We start from the raw sequence: 19,264 nt of genomic DNA, 5'->3' as shown, positions 1-19,264 counted from the left end.
TTTTGACAAATTTTTGGCCGTATCTTAATAGTTTTACTTCAGACAAAATAGCCCACATAAATGGACCATTATATTCGTGATTAGACTTTGTATTCCACCTATTTATAACAGGGCCTCTGTGGTCCAGTGGTCTAAGTAGTTATACTACAGTATTCACTAGCCTGTCAACACTGAGGTGGTCAGTTCGAACCCCACTCGTGTAGTTGCACTCAACTCCAATCTTAATTGACTAGGATTGTCAGTTTTCCTATTGAAGATCAGTGGTTTTCTTCTGGCACTCCAGCTTCCTCCGCCAATAAAAAATACATACTTTTCTAAACTGCTAAATTTGAAGTTAACAGAACCATGAAATATCTCAGAGATATAAAAAAAAACTTTCTGAAAATTATCTGAAAAGTTTTATACAATAGTAATACCTTTTTTTGATAGGATATGAAATGTTTTAGATACAATTATAACAAATGCACTTTCAATATATATCAATTTTAAAAAAACAAACAATGTTTTGATTCAAAAATCATATTTATTTTCTCGTGGAAAATATATATCCTTTCTAATAGTGAAAAGCTACTTACAACATTTAAACATCACATTTTTATATTTTTCAACATCCATTTTTGCTCAATTATATCAAAGGGTAAATTTTAAAATTGTGACTTACCTCCCATTTCCCATTAATAAAGTAATAAATCTAAATCACAACTCGCACAAGGTCAAAAATAAAATCAATATTTTTTTTAATGACATAAATGGTTTGATTCCCAAGCCGTACGAACATAAAATTTATTTCTGTCTCTTGAAATTTTAACATTACATTACTTCTAAAGTCCCTATATTAATGCTTATATATAAATTCACGACTTGTTGTACATACACTGGTTATTAAGGTGGAGGATACTGTTCATTCAAATTTTACAGAGGATTTATTGTGTTTTTATGTACAGATACTGTAATAATTTATAGGTCTCAACCTAGTGCTCCTAAACAGGAGGGAATTACGAAAGAAGCGGAAGAATGGTTCACAAGGTGTATAACTCTTTTCTAAACAAAAATATGCTATAATGATATAATACTGACCTTCAGACGAGCTGCTTGATGGAAGTAAGCAGAACAAATAGTTTTTCTGACCACGTCCCATTCATTACCACATGATATAAGAGGCATTTTTTGTGCATCCATTATTTCTTTTAATTGTTGTCTCACCTCTCTAACCTACATAAAACAATATACAAATGTATATATATGACACTTTGCATATTTGAATTCATATTTGCAATGTTGACGTTTGTATCTATATTTCATTTTTTCAGGTTTTGTGGAGGAAAGTGTATAAATACAAAGCTAGATACTCCTAGGAGCCTGAATCATGCTTCTGGCAAATAGAGCAGAGAAGACAATATCTGATATACTTACTCAGGAGCCTGTAATTCAGTGGTTGTCGTTTGTTTATGTGTTACATATTTGTTTTTCGTTCATTTTTTTACATAAATAAGGCCGATAGTTTTCTCGTTTGAATTGTTTTACATTGTCTTATAGGGGCCTTTTATAGCTGACAATGCGGTATGGGCTTTGCTCATTGTTGAAGGCCGTACGGTGACCCATAGTCGTTCATGTTTGTGTCATTTTGGTCTTTTGTGGATAGTTGTCTCATTGGCAATCATACCACATCTTCTTTTTTATATTAGCTTTAGAAGGCTTTTTGTTCATTAATCCTGTAAACATTCAACATCTCTCTATGCACTTTGAGAAGAAGACATTTCAGATATTTTCAGAAAAAAGACAAATTAAATTTCAATAGAATTTAAATGGAAAGTATAACGCCAACCTTAGTATATAGATCCCCTCTCTTTCTCCAAAAGTTTCATGTTTTACCATGTGGCTTTAAAATGGATGATTGTTTAACATTAATATATAATGAATGATTACAAAAGATCTTGATATATACAATGTCTAAGTATTCAACACATCTCATTACAATGGTACACCAGTAACTCGTATGAGCTACCCATATTTAATTCACTGGATATGTTCCACTTACAAAAGATTTAAAAGAATTTTAAAATCACCATTCATCGAAAGTTTCAAAATAATAGTCTATTAGCCAATTACTTAATTGATTGGATATAACAGACTGTAAACAAGTTACTTCCCCTTGAAAATTGAAAGCTGGTTCTAAACTGGACAAAATTGACTGGTCCCTATTCAAGGCATAATAAATTGAAAATGACATAAAAACATTTTAGAACTAATTTCATAAGGCATGCAGAGCAGGGCTTTGGTTCAAGCTGTTTGCTTTGTTAGTATATTGTACAAATGTATTTGGGATGACGACAAATTTAAATATAATATATACAGGTTTAACTATGCCTATCTATATTGTGTACAGATGTAAATTTTAATTATAATGCCAGCCAAAGTTTTACTCTCCAACCATTACGAAATTAGCTGTAACCATTGATTTTTACAAAGTACATCCTTCAACATGGAGCTTTGACTCACACTGAATGTTCATAAACATAGTTCACATTGTACAAGTTGACATTTTGCCTTGGCTGTCACATTTTGAACCTAAAATACTCAGAACCTGGACTGTCTTATACATTGATGGTATCATGTATATTTCATTGTTGGAATAGAAGATTTTTTATGTTTTATGACATACCTTCCTCATAGCTTTGATATGTATAAAATGTTCATTACTCCAAGTGGCTGAGTATCTATAAATGGAAAAATAAAAACAGGATTAAAAGGATATAAATATTACCAACATCTGTAAGCCAAGAAAACATTCACAAACAAGATGCTCTGCAGGGCACATCTTTATATGATTGCAGAGTTCGAACCCTGAACAGTTGGGGAAAGTATGGACACAACACTCAAGCTTGATACAGTTCTGAATTTGGATTGTGTGATTAAATAGTTGACACAACATAGGTTTCTGACACAGAATGAATGTGGTAAGAACTTATACTTGAAAACTTAAAATTTTAAATTGGACATTTACCTATTATGGTCCAATATCCAAAATCTAAATACATGGTTAGATTCAGCATATGAGAGAACCCCAAGAATTCAATGTTTGATGAAATCAAATAAAGTTCAATTTTTGGAACCTTCAGAACTCAATGTGGACCAATTTGATAACTGGGCCCAAATATCAAAAATCTAAATACATGATTAGATTCAGCATATATCAAAGAACCCCATATATTCAATTATTGTTGAATTCAAACAAAGTTTAATTTTTAACCTCGATTTGGACCAACTTGAAACCTGGGCCTATATTCAAAAATCTAAATACATGTTAAGATTCAGCATATCAAAGAAACCCATATATTCAATTATTGTTGAATTCAAACAAAGTTTAATTTTTGACCTCGATTTGGACCAACTTGAAAAGTGGGCCTATAATCAAAAGTTTAGATTCATGTTCAGATTCAGCATATCAAAGAACCCCAAGAACTCAATTTTTGTTAAAGTTTCATTTTGGACCCTTTGGACCTTAATGTAGACCAATTTGAAAACAGAACCAAAAATTAAGAATCTACATACACAGTTAGATTTGGCATATCAAAGAACCCCAATTATTCGATTTTTGATGAAATCACACAAAGTTTAATTTTGGACCCTTTCGGCCCCTAATTCCTACCAAAACTCCCAAAATCAAACCCAAACTTCCTTTATGTGGTCATAAACCTTGTGTTTAAATTTCAGAGATTTCTATTTACTTCTACTAAAGTTATGGTGTGAAAACCAAGAAAAATGCTTATTTGGGCCCCTTTTTGGCCACTAATTCCTAAACTTTTGGGACCAAAACTCCCAAAAACAATCCCAACCTTCCATAGATTTCTATTTACTTAAACTAAAGTTATAGTGTGAAAACCAATGTGTCTTCTGACGCCGAAGCTGATGCAAATGACGCCAATGTCATACCAATATACAAGTTCTTTTTGTATCTTGCTTGTGCCATGAACATTAGTTCTCTGATAAACATTACTATGTATATATTAACATATATTACTATGTATATCAATTTAACCTCTTGACTGATTTAACCCTCTTATGTATCTACCTTAACATGGGTAGTTATAAATAGTCCCAAGTAATGATAAGATATGTAACAGCATATAATATGCTATCTTAAGACCTGACCCTATATCTTGTTTTTGTTTTGATAGAGATGATAAACATTTTCTATAAACATTCCTCATTATATACTATCAAGGTAGATATATAATATCTTGGAAGAGTTCAAGAATTTAGGTAATACCAAATTTAGAAAAGCACAACATATAACATTTTTGAAAAAAAAAGTTGAAATTCATGAACTTAAGTGATCTTTAAAATTCTAAGGTAAGAAAGTATTAATTTGTACTTCAGTAATTTGAAGTTAAAAGGCTGTTAATTTCTATTTCTGGATCTTAACAGTTATTTATCAAAGTATGCTACACGTCACTCAAATGAACTACCTAACAACAACAGCAATTGACTGTCCAGCATTATTAACCCTTTAAAAAACATTATTTATTATTTTAATGGTATTAAAAGCAAGGGGTCAAGGCAGCACTTGCACCCGCAAAGTGGAAAGGGATTAATATAAGTTTCAAAACTTGTTTCCCAATCCACTATAAATAAATATGTATATAAACTAAGGGGTTCATAGGCTGAGGTAGCTTGTCAATTGAGGCAAACTTAAGAGGTGTCGAGCTGAAAATCTAAAACTTAATCTAAAGTCAATGTGACATGTCATCTACTGATAAAAAAATGAAAAGGTTGTGACTTTTATCTGATTACATCAAGGTCAACAATTTGAACTTAATTCATTTTATATTATAAAATTTCTTATTATGTTATTTTGTTAAGGAAAAAGTCAATGAATTCATCCAAATGTTAAAACCAAAATAAGTAGAAACATATAAAAAAAATACTTTTCATCAAGTTTATTGCTCACATAAAAAATGCTAATCATCTGATATGGGTCTTAAAAAAAGGTCAACAAACTTTATCAAAATAAAATATTTTTTCTCAATACATTTAATTTGTAGAGTGGGGTGCTCATTTTCGTCACATCTTTTCATGTTTTCTACAGTTTATGTTCAGGTCTAAATGTTTTTGAAGTATACTGATATTTCTAAATGAAGATAACTTCAAACGCAAAATATTCTTATGCTTGAAAACGTGTTTGTTTCAATATAATCATCTGAAAAGTCAGATTAAAGGGTGTATGAAATTTCCTGATTTTTTGTCAATGGGGGACACATATTCGCCGTTTTTACACATCTATTTAAAACCAAAAAACCGCAGCTTTAAACAACATTGATCAAATCAATTTCATTATAGATGAATAGCTGACATTTCAAAGGTGTTAAAAGAACTGAAATTTAGGGCATTCAGACAAAGAATTACTAAGAAATACTTCTTTGAATTCGTGTATTTTCTTCATGAAATTGACCGAAAATCGTTGTCCATTTTTCCGTCCTTTTCAGTAGGTGCCGCAATTTTGTCTCAGTTTTAAAAAATAATCATATTTGTTATATAATATCATTTACTGGTATATGTCTTTCATTTCAGCCATCCCTTGAAGTTTTTACACCTCAAAATCATAAAACGGTGAAATTGTGTCCCCGGCGAAAATGGGCACCCCACTCTTGTCATATTTAAGAGTGACTGTTTTTTGCAAAATTTTATAAAGGGACAATTTTAGTTAATGTATCACTGCATAACTTGTACAATTTGGTCTTCACCTAATTAGGGTTGGTTGTAATATTTACAAAAAGGCAAATAATAAAACACTAATATTTGCTCAGACAGCTTCTATAATTTTATAGAAGATCTATATCTGTAGTCTATGGAAGTAATTATATCAACAGAGATTGCAACCCATTCAGTTTCTAAGCAGGGATTGTTTTCAAGATACTGTAAATTCAGAAATTATTGAGAGCATTTATTATTGGGATTTTGTCATTTTAGACAAAAATGTGATTTTAATTATTACAATATTGAGAAAAATCCTGTTTAATTATATAAAAAATTTAAAATGTGAGTGTAAATTATTGCGATTATTACCCTGTCACATTTTTGAAATAATGAAAACATTGCAATAATTTCTGAATTTACAGAATTATAACAATAGATTGTAGGTCAGGTGAAACTAACTCCAATTGACTAGGATTGTCAGTTTTCCTGTCAAAGGTTGTGGTTCTCTGCAGACACTCTGTCTTCCTCTACTAATAAAAATTGACTGCCACAAAACAGTCAATAGTACTAAAAGTGGCATTAAACAACAATTAATCAATCACAGAAAGTCATATGAATTTCTTTTTGATATAATACCAACCCATTCTTTTTCCACTGGTGATAAACATTTAGTAGAGTAAGATGATCACTTTCAGGGACCTGGAACTTCTCCCTGGCATTATCTGAATCTTCTTCTCTCCCCTTAGGTCTGTAGAATATAGCAGGCACCGATAACATAGATACTATTATCTAAAAATAGAAACCAAAATTGCTGTCATCAATTAAGTCGTGGTGGTAACTAAGATAAACTGAAAACTTGTCTTTAAACTTGTACACTTAAAGAGGAAGGTATTGAGTCTTTGGATCTATAACCTATAAAGACTAAATATATCTGAAATTTTATCCTTTTTTCTCCTTTTTTTTTTTTTTTTTTTTTTTTTTTAAATATGATGTTAAAATATGATAATCAAGTTAAAGTTTCTATTGTTTCCATGGGTACAAAGATCATAGTCAACAATATTTCACAAGTAACAAGATCATTTCAATGCATTGTGAGGATTTCTGTTTTTCTTGTGCTATAAATATTAACTTTTAACCATATACTGTAAATATATCAGGTCATCTTATTTCAATTCTTAATGTCAAAAGATTTATTTGAATAAATGGAGAATGTGTCCCAAGACACAGATAATGCCTCCGCTTGCATATAACTTGAACAAGAAACTTACTGGAGAACTGTAAAATGATGCCACCCAAATTCAAACTTGATCTGTGTTTATGATTACATAAGCGTTGTGTATAAGTTTCATACCATTAGGTTGAGGTAAACTCAAGTTAAAGAACAGAAACTAATTTTTGGACATACATACAGAGGTATGAATGGACAATTGTACATATTTGTACCACTTAATGCCTCTCTGCTGCGGTAAGGACATAAAAAGTTCAGCACTCAATCAAAAGCTGAAAGACTTCAGTCATTCTGCAACATTTTTAAGCAAGCCAGACAAAAACAAATTAAATATCAAATAATTATCAGTATATAAGTTTGCATTGTCATCTTACATAATACCTAACACCATTCCTTATTGAAATCACTTCATTTTGACTTGATTATACAAATCATACAAGTACATTGGTTGTATAATAAAAAAGAAGGTCTGCAATCATGATACAGAGTCACGTCATCATAATATTTTAAATAGACTGTAAAAACATTCAAAGGTCCTTCAATTTTATTTTGAAAATAGTGTTGCAATAAAAAAACTCATTAAAATAGATTTATACATTTATTATCAAATATCTATAGTTTTGTAAGAGTTACTTTAATAGTGAGCAACCAAGCAAACAACAGGTGCGGAGATATTAATTTTTTTTAAATTAAAATTCAGTGGTCATTGAGAATTTATTTTGGTCAACGATCATTGAAGGTTACTTCACGTTCACATCTTCCTTTATTTCTATACATAAATATAAAGGGAGTTTCTTTTAAAAATAGATAACAATGGTAGACTTAATCTTACTTGTATTACAATTTTAATATGTAAAATGAGATGGGTGATTGAGACTGAATTATAATAAACAGATATAAAGGCAGTGTATCTTCTAATAATAAACTTAATATCAATATTTAATCACTTCATGAGTGTCAAAAATGTCCCCATTCGAACTCATGTCATTCTTCAACATAACATTATAATTCATGTATGCAAAATAAAAGTGTAGACTGAAAAGTGTGTGGGGTAAAGGGCTTTAGAAAGTGATATGCTCCACTCATCCTTTTTCGACTCAAAAATCAAAAGTGTACCCTAAATTGATTTAAATTATATGGCCTTCCAAATACCGTATAAATTACTTACATCACCGAAGAGAAATTAATTGACGAAAATCTGGATATGGTGTACTAATGTTTGCACCTTTTGTTTGCGGTATACCATCATTTCTGCAAGTTTATTGTTTTCTGTTTGATATTAAATTAATAATTTAGATCCATTTTGTTACTTCTGGTGATCCATTTATTTATTTGGCAATTGCCAATGGCAGTTACATTTGTAGGTTTTACTTGCTAGTCAATGTGCTTTTTACAATTAGAGTTTTTCACTTTTTAAAAAAGAAAAACCCCAAAAACATCTTAAGTGTCTAATAGTTAGATGATAGTTGGTGTCCTCTTTCATGTTCATTTTATAATTTTCACAAGTTTCTTTTCTGTCTATAATTTTCACAAGTTTCTTTTCTGTCAAAAAGTTGTGCTTCTACACCTCTGCATTCTATTCAGTTTTATAATTTATAAAGGGCCAACAGAAAAATATAAAACACTTAATTCTAATGTGCATGCTTTGCAAATACAGATTGAAAACCTCTTAATGTATGAGGTATTATGGCATAAGCTTATATATTAGGGCCTTTCCTTCTGCAACTGTACAAGTACCTAAATATGATCAAAATGTAAAAGATGGTCACTTAATATGTTAATCAATTAATTAAGGAACAAATGAGAGGACAGAATTCTAAAAACCCATTTATAACTCCAAACACAATAGTTATCAGACAAATGAACGACAATAAAACCATTATGATTTCAAAATATTGATATAAACTTTCATTTATTGTCATGGCTTCTGAACAGGGTGTTTAAATCCTATACTTTTAATAAGCTTGATCTTACACTATTAGATATCTTATATCATAATGTAGTATTATGTTTTTATCTTTCTTTGTAAATCCTCGGCTAGAGGTAAACATACTTCCCATTTCAATTCTCAATTTTATTATTCATTCAAAAAAGGTAAAGTTTAAATATCTTTGTGCACACATCCCCCTTTACCGGAAATTTCTAAACCACCCTAATATGCACACCTCCCTTTTTTTGAAAATTAGGTGCTGTCAGAATTTTGCACTAACCTTGAAGAGGTTAGAAACAGGGAAACTAGAATTTTATAAAATAAAACATAAATCACAAGTTTAAATAATCATAAAATCATAACTTAGTATGTTTTTAAAAAAAAGGCTTATTTATTTTTTAACTGTAATATATTTTTTTAGAATATTTTATTTTGATCATTTTATTCTGTTTCAACAGAACCTAAGGAGCCTCAATTTGAAATACCCTGTATAAATTTTTCCAGTATTGTGAGAGTGTAAAGATTGACAATTGTCCAGAAGCCATATCTAACATCTGATACAGATTCAATCTATACTCAATCTTAACAAGGATTCACACAAATAAGGTACAGTTACTTTCAATTATTAGAAAAATCATAAATTAATTTGGACGGGAAAAGTTTGAAATTTCAAAAAGTCTTTCTAACTTGATATATGATAACACATCATTTTTACTTGAAAAGTTTACAAAAAAAATGTATTCTATAAAAAAAAAAAATCATTTGTAGGTTTCAGGTTTACTCTTTTTTTTTTTAATAGTCTGCTTCCTGAAATATTTTTGAAAACTTGAGAAAAAAAATCAGACAAAAAACAAATAAATTAATTAATTTTCATTTCAATTATCATATTTAGTTTTTTTCATAATCAGCATGCAGTACACTAGGGTTAATTCAAAAATTCATGTGAAAAAAAACACTCTTTTCATGCAATGTTTACTGTCTTTGGTTACTGACAGATATTCGTACATAGAACAATAGTAATAAACAGTAGAAGACAACAAAAATTAAGATGACAATACCAGGTTTTCAGGTTAATCTTGGAAAAGTAATGAATAATTTGCACATTAGAAAACCCTACAGTGTAACAGGGAGGCCATTTGTTTGCCATTTGCATTATGAAAGATTAAAACCATTATTTTATATACAAATAATAATTCTATGTCATGAAAACTAGAAAGGCTGCAAAAATTCTTTAAATAAGATTCAAGTGAAAGGAATAGAGAAATTCTAAAGAGGACAGAGAATACACAAATGTGTACAGAGGATTTTAAAGTAACTATTGATTGTTATATATAAAACAAAATGATGTAATGTAGCTTGCTACTTCACATAGTTACGTAGTTATCATAATAATAATAAGCATTTATGGAATATCAAATGTTTATCTCAATACCTGTTGAGCTTATCTTATATCTTTCAATTTTATCGAGTCACATCTTATAGTTAAAGGAATTTCTAACTTCCCACAAGTTAATTCACAAATTTGATATAACTATATTAATTGAAAAGTTTGCATTTATTTTGTTTGAGTGTGGGTGTTTTTCTTGGTTGATTAATAGAATATACAGTATGAAAATAAGGCGGCATAAAATGATTGCCAATGAGACGTCAAACCCCAAAGTCCAAATGATGATGGTGTAAGTTCACCCTGGGGCCTTCAACAATGAGCATTACCCACACACTAGATTAAGCAGGTTAACTTACAAAAGAAATAAATACTACAGTAATTTTGTAATATTTTAAAAATCTCAAAAAAATTACTAAGGAAGTCAACTTCAGAACAAAATATTTTGACTATCACAAAAGTTTATTTCACACTTTTCTAATATAATATTACTTGATATTTTATACAGTTGGACAGTTGTTCAGAGTTTTGTTAATCACTTTGCATATTTCCTTTGTCTTAAAATAATCTTATTTAGAATTTGGTGCATTTTTTGTATGTGTAACAGTACATAGGAGTTTGAAGAACTAGAAAATTAATTTTCTGTGGATTCAAAGATACAAAGCCTGTTCAGATCAATAAAAACTTCATTTTAGAATACTGTGGATTCATTATTATTTGTTGGATACCAATATTCGTGGGTTTTGTGGGTACAGGAGAATAACTATTTCAAATGTTTAAAGAATAACATTTTTTTCAATATGCTTAGTTTATATAGAGAAATTGTCAAAACCATGACATTAAATATCCATAAAAAAATCAAGTTTTCAGCAAAGTGGATTATTTTCATATTTAATTGCCATGAATACATGCATCTATTGCTTTCAAAGCATTGGTTGTGAACATTTAAAAATAAAGTTACAAAACATTTGTCGTGGACATAAATGTAAAGAAGTTTAAAGATAAACTCATATTTTAAATGCTGTGCAAACAGAGCAGTTAACTTGTAAACGAAAAATCGTCATCTTTATCCTCAAATAAACTTTATCATTAAATTTTCTGTCAATCTAGATATTAGGTATGATAATTCATCAAATTAACATATATTTAACACCTACAACTATGTACTGGATTTAACTAGCCAGTAGGTGTTATTATCTCACTTATCATCTGACTGTTGACGATATTCAAATGAATAGATATCAAATGTACTAATCTGCTAGTATGTCTACCCATAAATTGAGAAAAAAAAACAAAAAAGGAAGTTCATTATTATATCCATCCTTGGTTCAGGTTCTTTCAAGAAAAAATGGTGGGTAAAAAAACCTTTAAATCTGGCCTTATCTCAAATATCAAATTTTCGTTTCCACATGTCTCAAAATTACCATGATAGCATAAATTCCATTTATTGTTTGAGACAACTCTCTCATCCAAGTCAGAATTTGTAAAAGTAAATCATTATAGGTCAAAGAACAAGAACAGTCTTCAACATGGAGCCTTAGCTCACACTGAACAGCAAGCTATAAAGGGTCCTTAAAATGACCTGTGGAATTCCCCTTTCAGGTAGAGCTTTTAAGTGATGTTTCACATTGAAATTTAATGATAATATCATTTAAAAAGCTAGCAAGTTTAGAAATTGTCCTTCAAATCTTTCTATTTTACTTTATAAAGATATTGATAAAGATTATGATACTGTTTATGTTCAATAGACATAGGAAGATGTGATGTCTATTTCTGTTACTGTTTTGGATAAATATCATTTTAATAATTGATATAAAATGTTTCTTTTTATGGTTTGCATTGAAAATCTACAAAGTTTGTTCGTGTCATTGCACAAGGTTCTATCTTCTTCTGCTGTTTATAACATTGCTGTGTGAAATTTTCTATGAAATAAAGTCATAGATATCAGAAGTACTTTGACCTAGCATTAGATATTTATTCTAAAAATAAGGAGATGTGGTATGATTGCTAATGAGACAACTAATGTATTCACAAAACTTTCAATAAAGTTGATGTAAGCTATTAATAGGCAGATGTTATTGTATGCCTTTTATGCACCTTTAGTTAGCTGACTGAATACTATTTTAAAGGGTTGAGATGGGATAAAACTAGTTTAAACCCAACCACTTATCATTCATTTGATTATTCAAGTTTAAAAATTCACACAGGTACCAGTATTTTACAATAAATTAACCTTGAAATAAGAATGAAATTGCAATGAAAAAACAAAATTTTTCATTCAGATTTTTACATAAACAAGGACAGAATTAAAGGTTGTCATTAGGTTGCAAGAATTAAACTCGCATACTAGCATAACAATGATGCCAACAGATAAATGAAAGTCAAAAGTTTGATTGAAATTTGATGGGCTTTATTTAAGGTGGTACCCAACACCTTCACTAAAATTAATTTTGCTCGTTTAATTTTCATAAAATTTTGACAAAGTATTTACTTTGACCCTTTGACAAAAATGTAAAAATGTAAAAATTTCAAAAAATTTGAACCACCCGTTTTATCAGAAAAATTACATTGGTTATATAGCAGTTTGAAAAACACTTATTTTGATCATTGAGAAGCTTAATATTCCCTCAAAACACAACATAATTAAAAGTAAAACATTAAGCTGATTTTACAGAGTTATCTCCCTGTAGTGTTAGGTACCACCTTAAGGAATGACTGTAATATTTTTTCCGTCTATGTAAAAAATTACATAAAAAATTTGGTGTACACTGAATAACGCGCGTAGCGGCTTATTTAACAGTATGCACCACATTTTTTATGTTATTTTGAATAGACAGAAAAAATATTACAGTCATTTCTTATAATTTAATTCTAAATTCCATTATTTTTAAACCGTTGAAAACCATGAAAAAACATTGATGACGTCACGGTCACATGACTCAATTATGTCTATAGGCTCATCAGAAGATGCGTTACATCCAAAATTAAATTATTTACAAATAAATAAATTTGGTGTATTCACTGTCTTCTGATTGGTTAAAAGTATTATTTTTATATTCAATGTTTTTAATTTTCATGACAACACCCCCTCTCTGAGGTTGTGTATTCATACAGCAACATGAGTGTTCCTTGTTATTATTAATATAAATAATATAAAATGTTCTTTGAGCCTTATTTTTGATAGAAATTTATTAATAATGTTTTACATAATCCGCTTTGCAGATTATTCAATGTGAAGAGTCAAAAATTAATTTTATGGTTCAATTAATTCAAAATAAATAATAGCCATTCATTAAAAAACTTTTTTAATAAACCAAGTATTGGCCAGGAACCTAGGCTTCACCAAGAATATAGTGAATAATGAGCTCAAAATAGCAGACACATGATGGCAATAAGGACGCTGTCTTTTGAAATACAACCTAGGCTATAGATCCCCATGTATTACACACCTTTGGTTTTCAAAATTTGTGGCTCTGAGAGCTCATAAAGAACAGCAATCCAGAACAATATTTCAAACTTATGGGTTGAGCTCATTGTTGATGGCAGTACCTGACCTATGGTTGCTACATTATTTGGTCTATGGTGGTGAGATGTCTCATACGCAATTATAACACTTTTTCTTTTACATTTTTTTACATCAACATATTTGACAGTAAGATTTTGATTTTAAGGAAGCTGGCTCGTCATGTTTTAGGCTTTTGTCAGATTTTCGGAATCCTCTGGTTTTATCCATTTGAATGCCTTGAAAAAATTTGCCCGGTGACCCTCATTTTTCATTTTATAAATCTTTTACATATATAATGATAACCCATCTTGAAGAGTCTTATGAAATTTTAATTACTTTTTAAAAGTTTTTGAGAACTTCAACTTGTCAATGATAAACCTATGAAAAGTCAAGAGAGAATATTTTCCTGCTAACATTTCAATGGCTAATATCTCGGAAAAAAAGCACGGTGACCTATATATATTTTTTGCTCTTTGGATTCCTTTATTAATCCCCTTTCTATATAAACTAGTGTTTGGAAAAGTTAATTACTTTGAAGATGAAGAGCGAGCTCCCTTAATTTTTGAAATTAAAAAATAAATCAAAAATGTCAAAACCACAATGTACCAATTTCTAATGTCTCTGCTTTATTCTTTCAGATAATGTATGTACAGTGTCTACTGTTGCTATGTGTTGTGTCCTGCATAGCAACAACCAATCAAATGTGTTCTGAATATCTATCCAGCAGCTGCTTTTGTGTAAATGACAATGCTGAAAACATTCGTTGCATCTTTAACACAACTGATGCATTAGAAATCCTGAACAATTCTATGATGATAGAAACAGTGATGAATTTGACAAAATTAGATATCTCAGGAAACAATCTGAGTGCTCTGCCATCTTCTTTCTTTAATGGAATTTATACTATCCGTGAACTTGATCTCAGTGAAAACAACTTTAATAAGTTACCCACATTCCTTCCTCTAGAAATTGCTACGAACATTAAGAAATTGAAAGTATCATCTAATCACCTTACAGATATAGATGATTTTACTTTCTCTACATTGCATCTTCTAGAAATGCTTGACATTTCTTACAACCAGCTAACCGAGGTTAAAGACAATACATTTGTAAATAACAGGTACCTATGGTGTTTAAATCTGTCAAATAACAAACTGCAATCACTCTCAGCAACAACATTCAATGGACTGGAAAATTCTGTCCGAGACTTGGACGTTAGTGAAAACAACCTATCCATCCTTCATTCAGAAACCTTCATGAACTTGCATGATCTGAAATCATTGAAGCTTGCATACAATCAGTACACCGAACAAATCTCAAATCTGCTCATTCCGCATCATGTTGTTCTACTGGATCTGAGTAATTCTGGAATACAGCAAATAAATGACTGCCAGCTTGAAGGACTTATTGACCTTGAATATATAAATCTCCATGGTAACCCCTTAACCTGTTCTTGTCACTTGAGCTGGCTCCACCAACGTTTACTCCACAACCAGGAAATGGACAGTATCCATACAATTCATTCACATGAGATCAATGATTGGACGTGTAAAACACCAGAGGGAGCTACAATCAATGTGACCGATCTTAAAGTTCAATGCTCAGGTCACTACTTTCTTAATCCACCAGAACATTGCAAGAAATCAAAGGATCCAGACACTGAAACTGGGGAAGAGATAATAATAGATAAGCTGAAATTAAAGACAGAAAAGGAAGATGATGGAGTTTCTGTCACATGGAGAAGTTACAACAATTCAAACTTTTACGGCTACGACATCACAATATTCAACGACGATGGAAACAAAATTTACCATTCTCCAACTCTCCATCAATCTGCAACAAAGTATTCAGCACAATCTTCTGAACTCAGAAATGGAAAATATCAAGTATGCCTTAACGTACTTCAAAATGAAACACATAGCGCTGGTCGTGTTTGTAATGAAATTTCTTATTTAGACTTACAAATTATAGTAGGTATCTTAGCAGGTGTTATATTTTTAATTCCATGCATAGTTGCACTCGTATACATTATATGTTTAGATAAAAAAAGATTTCTTTTGTATGATGACTACAATGAATTGTCTGTGCCAACAGAAGAAAAGGACAAAGACAAAAAGACAGCAGAAAAAACGGAAAAGAATAAGTCAAAACAAAATACTGCAAAATGGAGCAAAAACCAAAAAGATTCACTTAAAGTACCCACAATAAAAGTATTTGACTACACAAAAAGTGATGACCATTCTCTTCCTGCAGTGCGAAGTACTGATCGAATTTTACCTGACGATGATGTCAGTATTGAACCTGATGGTGACTCAGGAAGTAGCGCTGGAATTCGTATTGATATTCCTAGTGATAACGAAGAACCTGGGGTCGCAAACGAAGGTTATACAGAAGACGCTGCTGCAGGATATGACATTAAACTCTAGACAATATAACCCCATATCTTATCATGCTTCATTTAGAACAAGCAGACGTTAAAAATCATAAATATTCATCATTGTTGCTTCAAGCAGATGTCAGATATCATGAATATTCATCATTGTTGCTTCAACATGACAATTCATACATGTAATGTAAATATTCATTTGGTATAAAATATTATATAAGAAAGATATCATGTGTAGACAATGAATCAACCAAACCTTGACAATCTGCCTGAAAACCACAATTAAAACTCTTTCATGTGCCATTTTTTTAATTTTTTTTTAGAGATATTTAAACTTTTAAACATAAATTCTTGACATTTTTAACATAAATTTATGATCTCAGTTGAAATATTGCATATTAAACTACTGATGGGTCATTTTATTTTTAAATCAATTTTAAAATGGATAAGTTTGATTATTGCTATTTTGTGCAATTTTCCTTTGATATTTTTTGTGATAATTTTTCATATGCTACTAGTTTGAGATGTAACATGATCGCTAGAAACTAAGGAGGCATGCGGCGTTGCTAATGAAATTGACAACGTCATCATAGATAAAGTAGCGATAAACAGATTATCATTGGTCATCTCAACTCGATTGCTTTTCTCGCTTTCGCCATTTCAGTTCAAGCGAGAAAATTAATCTTGTTGAGTTGATCAACAATAATCTATAAATATTAGTGGCTTTAATAATGATATATAGATTATAGATAATAGTGATAAGATTTATACTGAATTTCTTAAAACAGTGAAAAAATTAAAGTAAATGGAAATGATGCCTTTTTATTATATATTTTTCTTACAAAATACATCCAAAATAAAAAATCAAAGCCTTAACTATCATTTTTATCATATGTATCATTGATATTTCCTAATATAAAAAATACAATAAATTCTTATAAATGTACCAGCTTTATATGTGATGTATATGACCAGTTATCATTTCCTTATGCTGTTTTCATCCTGTTCTCAATTTCAGCAAGAATATGGCTTAAAATTACAAATTTACAAATATTTAGAGAAACTTAGACCCAAAACAATAGTTGTCATATACATCACCTGTAAAAATGGTGCACAACATTACTGTTTTTGTCCCAATAAAATATAATTTTGGCCACAAAAATGCTATTATTCAAAGCCATCATATTGTTAATATATATATGTGTTATTTTTCAATGTATAGTTATTGCATCATTTGAATGTACAAAATATAATGACCAGTTATAATAAATACTTAGTAACTATACCACCAATGCATTACCTGATGGAAGAATTGGTTATGAATGATATCTTTATTTAATGTAACTAGTCACTACATTTCATTTGTATTAATGACTGTCAGTGGCGGAGCCAGAGGGAGGATTCTAGAGGGTTCCCCCCCTTGTTTTTTAAAGATCAATCCATTTGAATGGGGACAAATGTTTGGAACATTCTCCCCTTTTCATCTTAGGTTGGGAACCCCCCTTTTGAAAATAGCTGTATCCGCCATAGACTTCCATTACTTTGCTACTATTTCAAGCTATAAATATTTGTACAATACAATCTAGTATAAAGAAAAGTTATTTTTGAAGTAATACTACTTTTCTGTGTGTAACGATAATAATTAATCAAATTCTATAATTTAAGCCACAGCATTTCAGATATTACAAATTTGACATTTAATTGGAAATTTACAACACCAAGTCAAAGTTTCTACGTGCACTTCATCTCAGCTATTCTTTGCAATCTCAACATTGCACTAGTTTACATAGTTAAGTACACAAGGTGACTCATTATTCAAATTTTTACTATAAAGTCTAAATATTTTATCATTACTCAACATATTAAATCTTTAAAGATTCTGTCAAGAGGCAATTCAAAATTGAAATACATCTTTAATCAAGTATTGTTGGAAGCTGTTTCTAGTACAATGTTTCTATATTCATATACACAAGTTGATATATTTTTGAGTCATTTTTTGTTCTTTTTTACCTTCAGGGGTGATTAAAAACTTAGATCATGATCAATTATTGAAATTTTAATTATTTTCATATGTATTAACACATTGCAGTAACACTAATATGTAATGATATATTGTGATTTTGTTAAACATGACCTGGATTCTTCAAAAAAGAGTTTTACTGTGTGTATTGCTGGTCATTTTTTGTGTCTATTCAAGTCAGTAACTTCTTGCAAAAGTTGTTAATCTTGTATAAAATTGAGAATGGAAATGGGGAATGTGTCAAAGAGACAACAACCCGACCAAAATAAAAAAAAACACAACAGCAGAAGGTCACCAACAGGTCTTCAATGTAGCGAGAAATTCCCGCACCCGGAGGCGTCCTTCAGCTGGCCCCTAAACAAATATATACTAGTTCAGTGATAATGAACGCCATACTAATTTCCAAATTGTACACAAGAAACTAAAATTTAAATAATACAAGACTAACAAAGGCCAGAGGCTCATGACTTGGGACAGGCGCAAAAATGCGGCGGGGTTAAACATGTTTGTGAGATCTCAACCCTCCCCCTATACCTCTAACCAGTGTAGAAAAGTAAAAGCATAACAATATGCACATTAAAATTCAGTTCAAGAGAAGTCCGAGTCTGATGTCAGAAGATGTAACCAAAGAAAATAAACAAAATGAAAATAATACATAAATAACAACAGACTACTAGCAGTTAACTGACATGCCAGCTCCAGACTTCAATTAAACTGACTGAAAGATTATGATTTCATCATATGAACATCAGGCACAATCCTTCCCGTAAGGGGTTTAGTATCATACCATCATAACATATATGAGAAGAACATAACCCGTGTCATGCCAACAACTGTTTTTAGAATAAATGTGTTTAGTTCCGACGCAAAGACCTTATCAGTGACTCAATATTAACGCCAAAATATGCAATCTTTAATGACTTGACAACAGTATCGTAATTATATCCCTTCTTAATAAGTCTATTCAAAGGTTTTGTAAGTTTATGAGGTGAATACTGACACCTTTGTGCTTTATAAAGAATATTTCCATAAAAAATTGGATGTGAAATACCTGAACTTATAAAAAGTCTGCATGTTGAGCCATATTTACGAATGATGTCTTTATACCGATGAT

General features: G+C 30.4%; 2 protein-coding genes across 3 annotated transcripts in view; one reads left to right on the top strand and one right to left on the bottom strand.

The window, feature by feature from the left end:
- LOC134720706 (pre-mRNA-splicing factor ATP-dependent RNA helicase PRP16-like) overlaps nucleotides 1-19,264 on the bottom strand; it is an 81,375-nt gene that overhangs the window by 9,765 nt on the left and 52,346 nt on the right. The window contains exons 20-22 of the mRNA XM_063583156.1: nucleotides 6,338-6,486; nucleotides 2,663-2,717; nucleotides 1,078-1,212 (exon numbers count right to left, since the gene is read on the bottom strand). Coding sequence (XP_063439226.1) covers nucleotides 1,078-1,212; nucleotides 2,663-2,717; nucleotides 6,338-6,486 — 339 coding nt within the window. The remainder of the gene's footprint in view (nucleotides 1-1,077; nucleotides 1,213-2,662; nucleotides 2,718-6,337; nucleotides 6,487-19,264) is intronic.
- LOC134720703 (leucine-rich repeats and immunoglobulin-like domains protein 2) lies at nucleotides 4,259-18,356 on the top strand. Of its 2 annotated transcripts, XM_063583150.1 has the most exons (3): nucleotides 4,290-4,353; nucleotides 9,314-9,461; nucleotides 14,383-18,356. In XM_063583150.1, exon 3 carries the CDS (start codon nucleotides 14,386-14,388, stop codon nucleotides 16,168-16,170), a length of 1,785 nt encoding a protein of 594 aa, XP_063439220.1. In that variant the 5' UTR covers nucleotides 4,290-4,353; nucleotides 9,314-9,461; nucleotides 14,383-14,385; the 3' UTR covers nucleotides 16,171-18,356. The 2 variants fall into 2 exon arrangements, with proteins under 2 accessions (XP_063439221.1, XP_063439220.1); XM_063583151.1 differs by lacking the exon at nucleotides 9,314-9,461 and having other exon boundaries at nucleotides 4,259-4,353.

The sequence above is a fragment of the Mytilus trossulus genome, chromosome 6 (assembly GCF_036588685.1).
Source record: "Mytilus trossulus isolate FHL-02 chromosome 6, PNRI_Mtr1.1.1.hap1, whole genome shotgun sequence".
In the NCBI taxonomy this organism is placed as follows: domain Eukaryota; kingdom Metazoa; phylum Mollusca; class Bivalvia; order Mytilida; family Mytilidae; genus Mytilus; species Mytilus trossulus.
Note: the sequence above shows the minus strand (reverse complement) of the source record. Positions and strands in the feature narration are given on the sequence as shown.

Excerpts from the sequence above, each read along its gene's own strand:
- LOC134720703 (XM_063583151.1), top strand. The coding sequence starts at position 14,386 with ATGTATGTACAGTGTCTACTGTTGCTATGTGTTGTGTCCTGCATAGCA.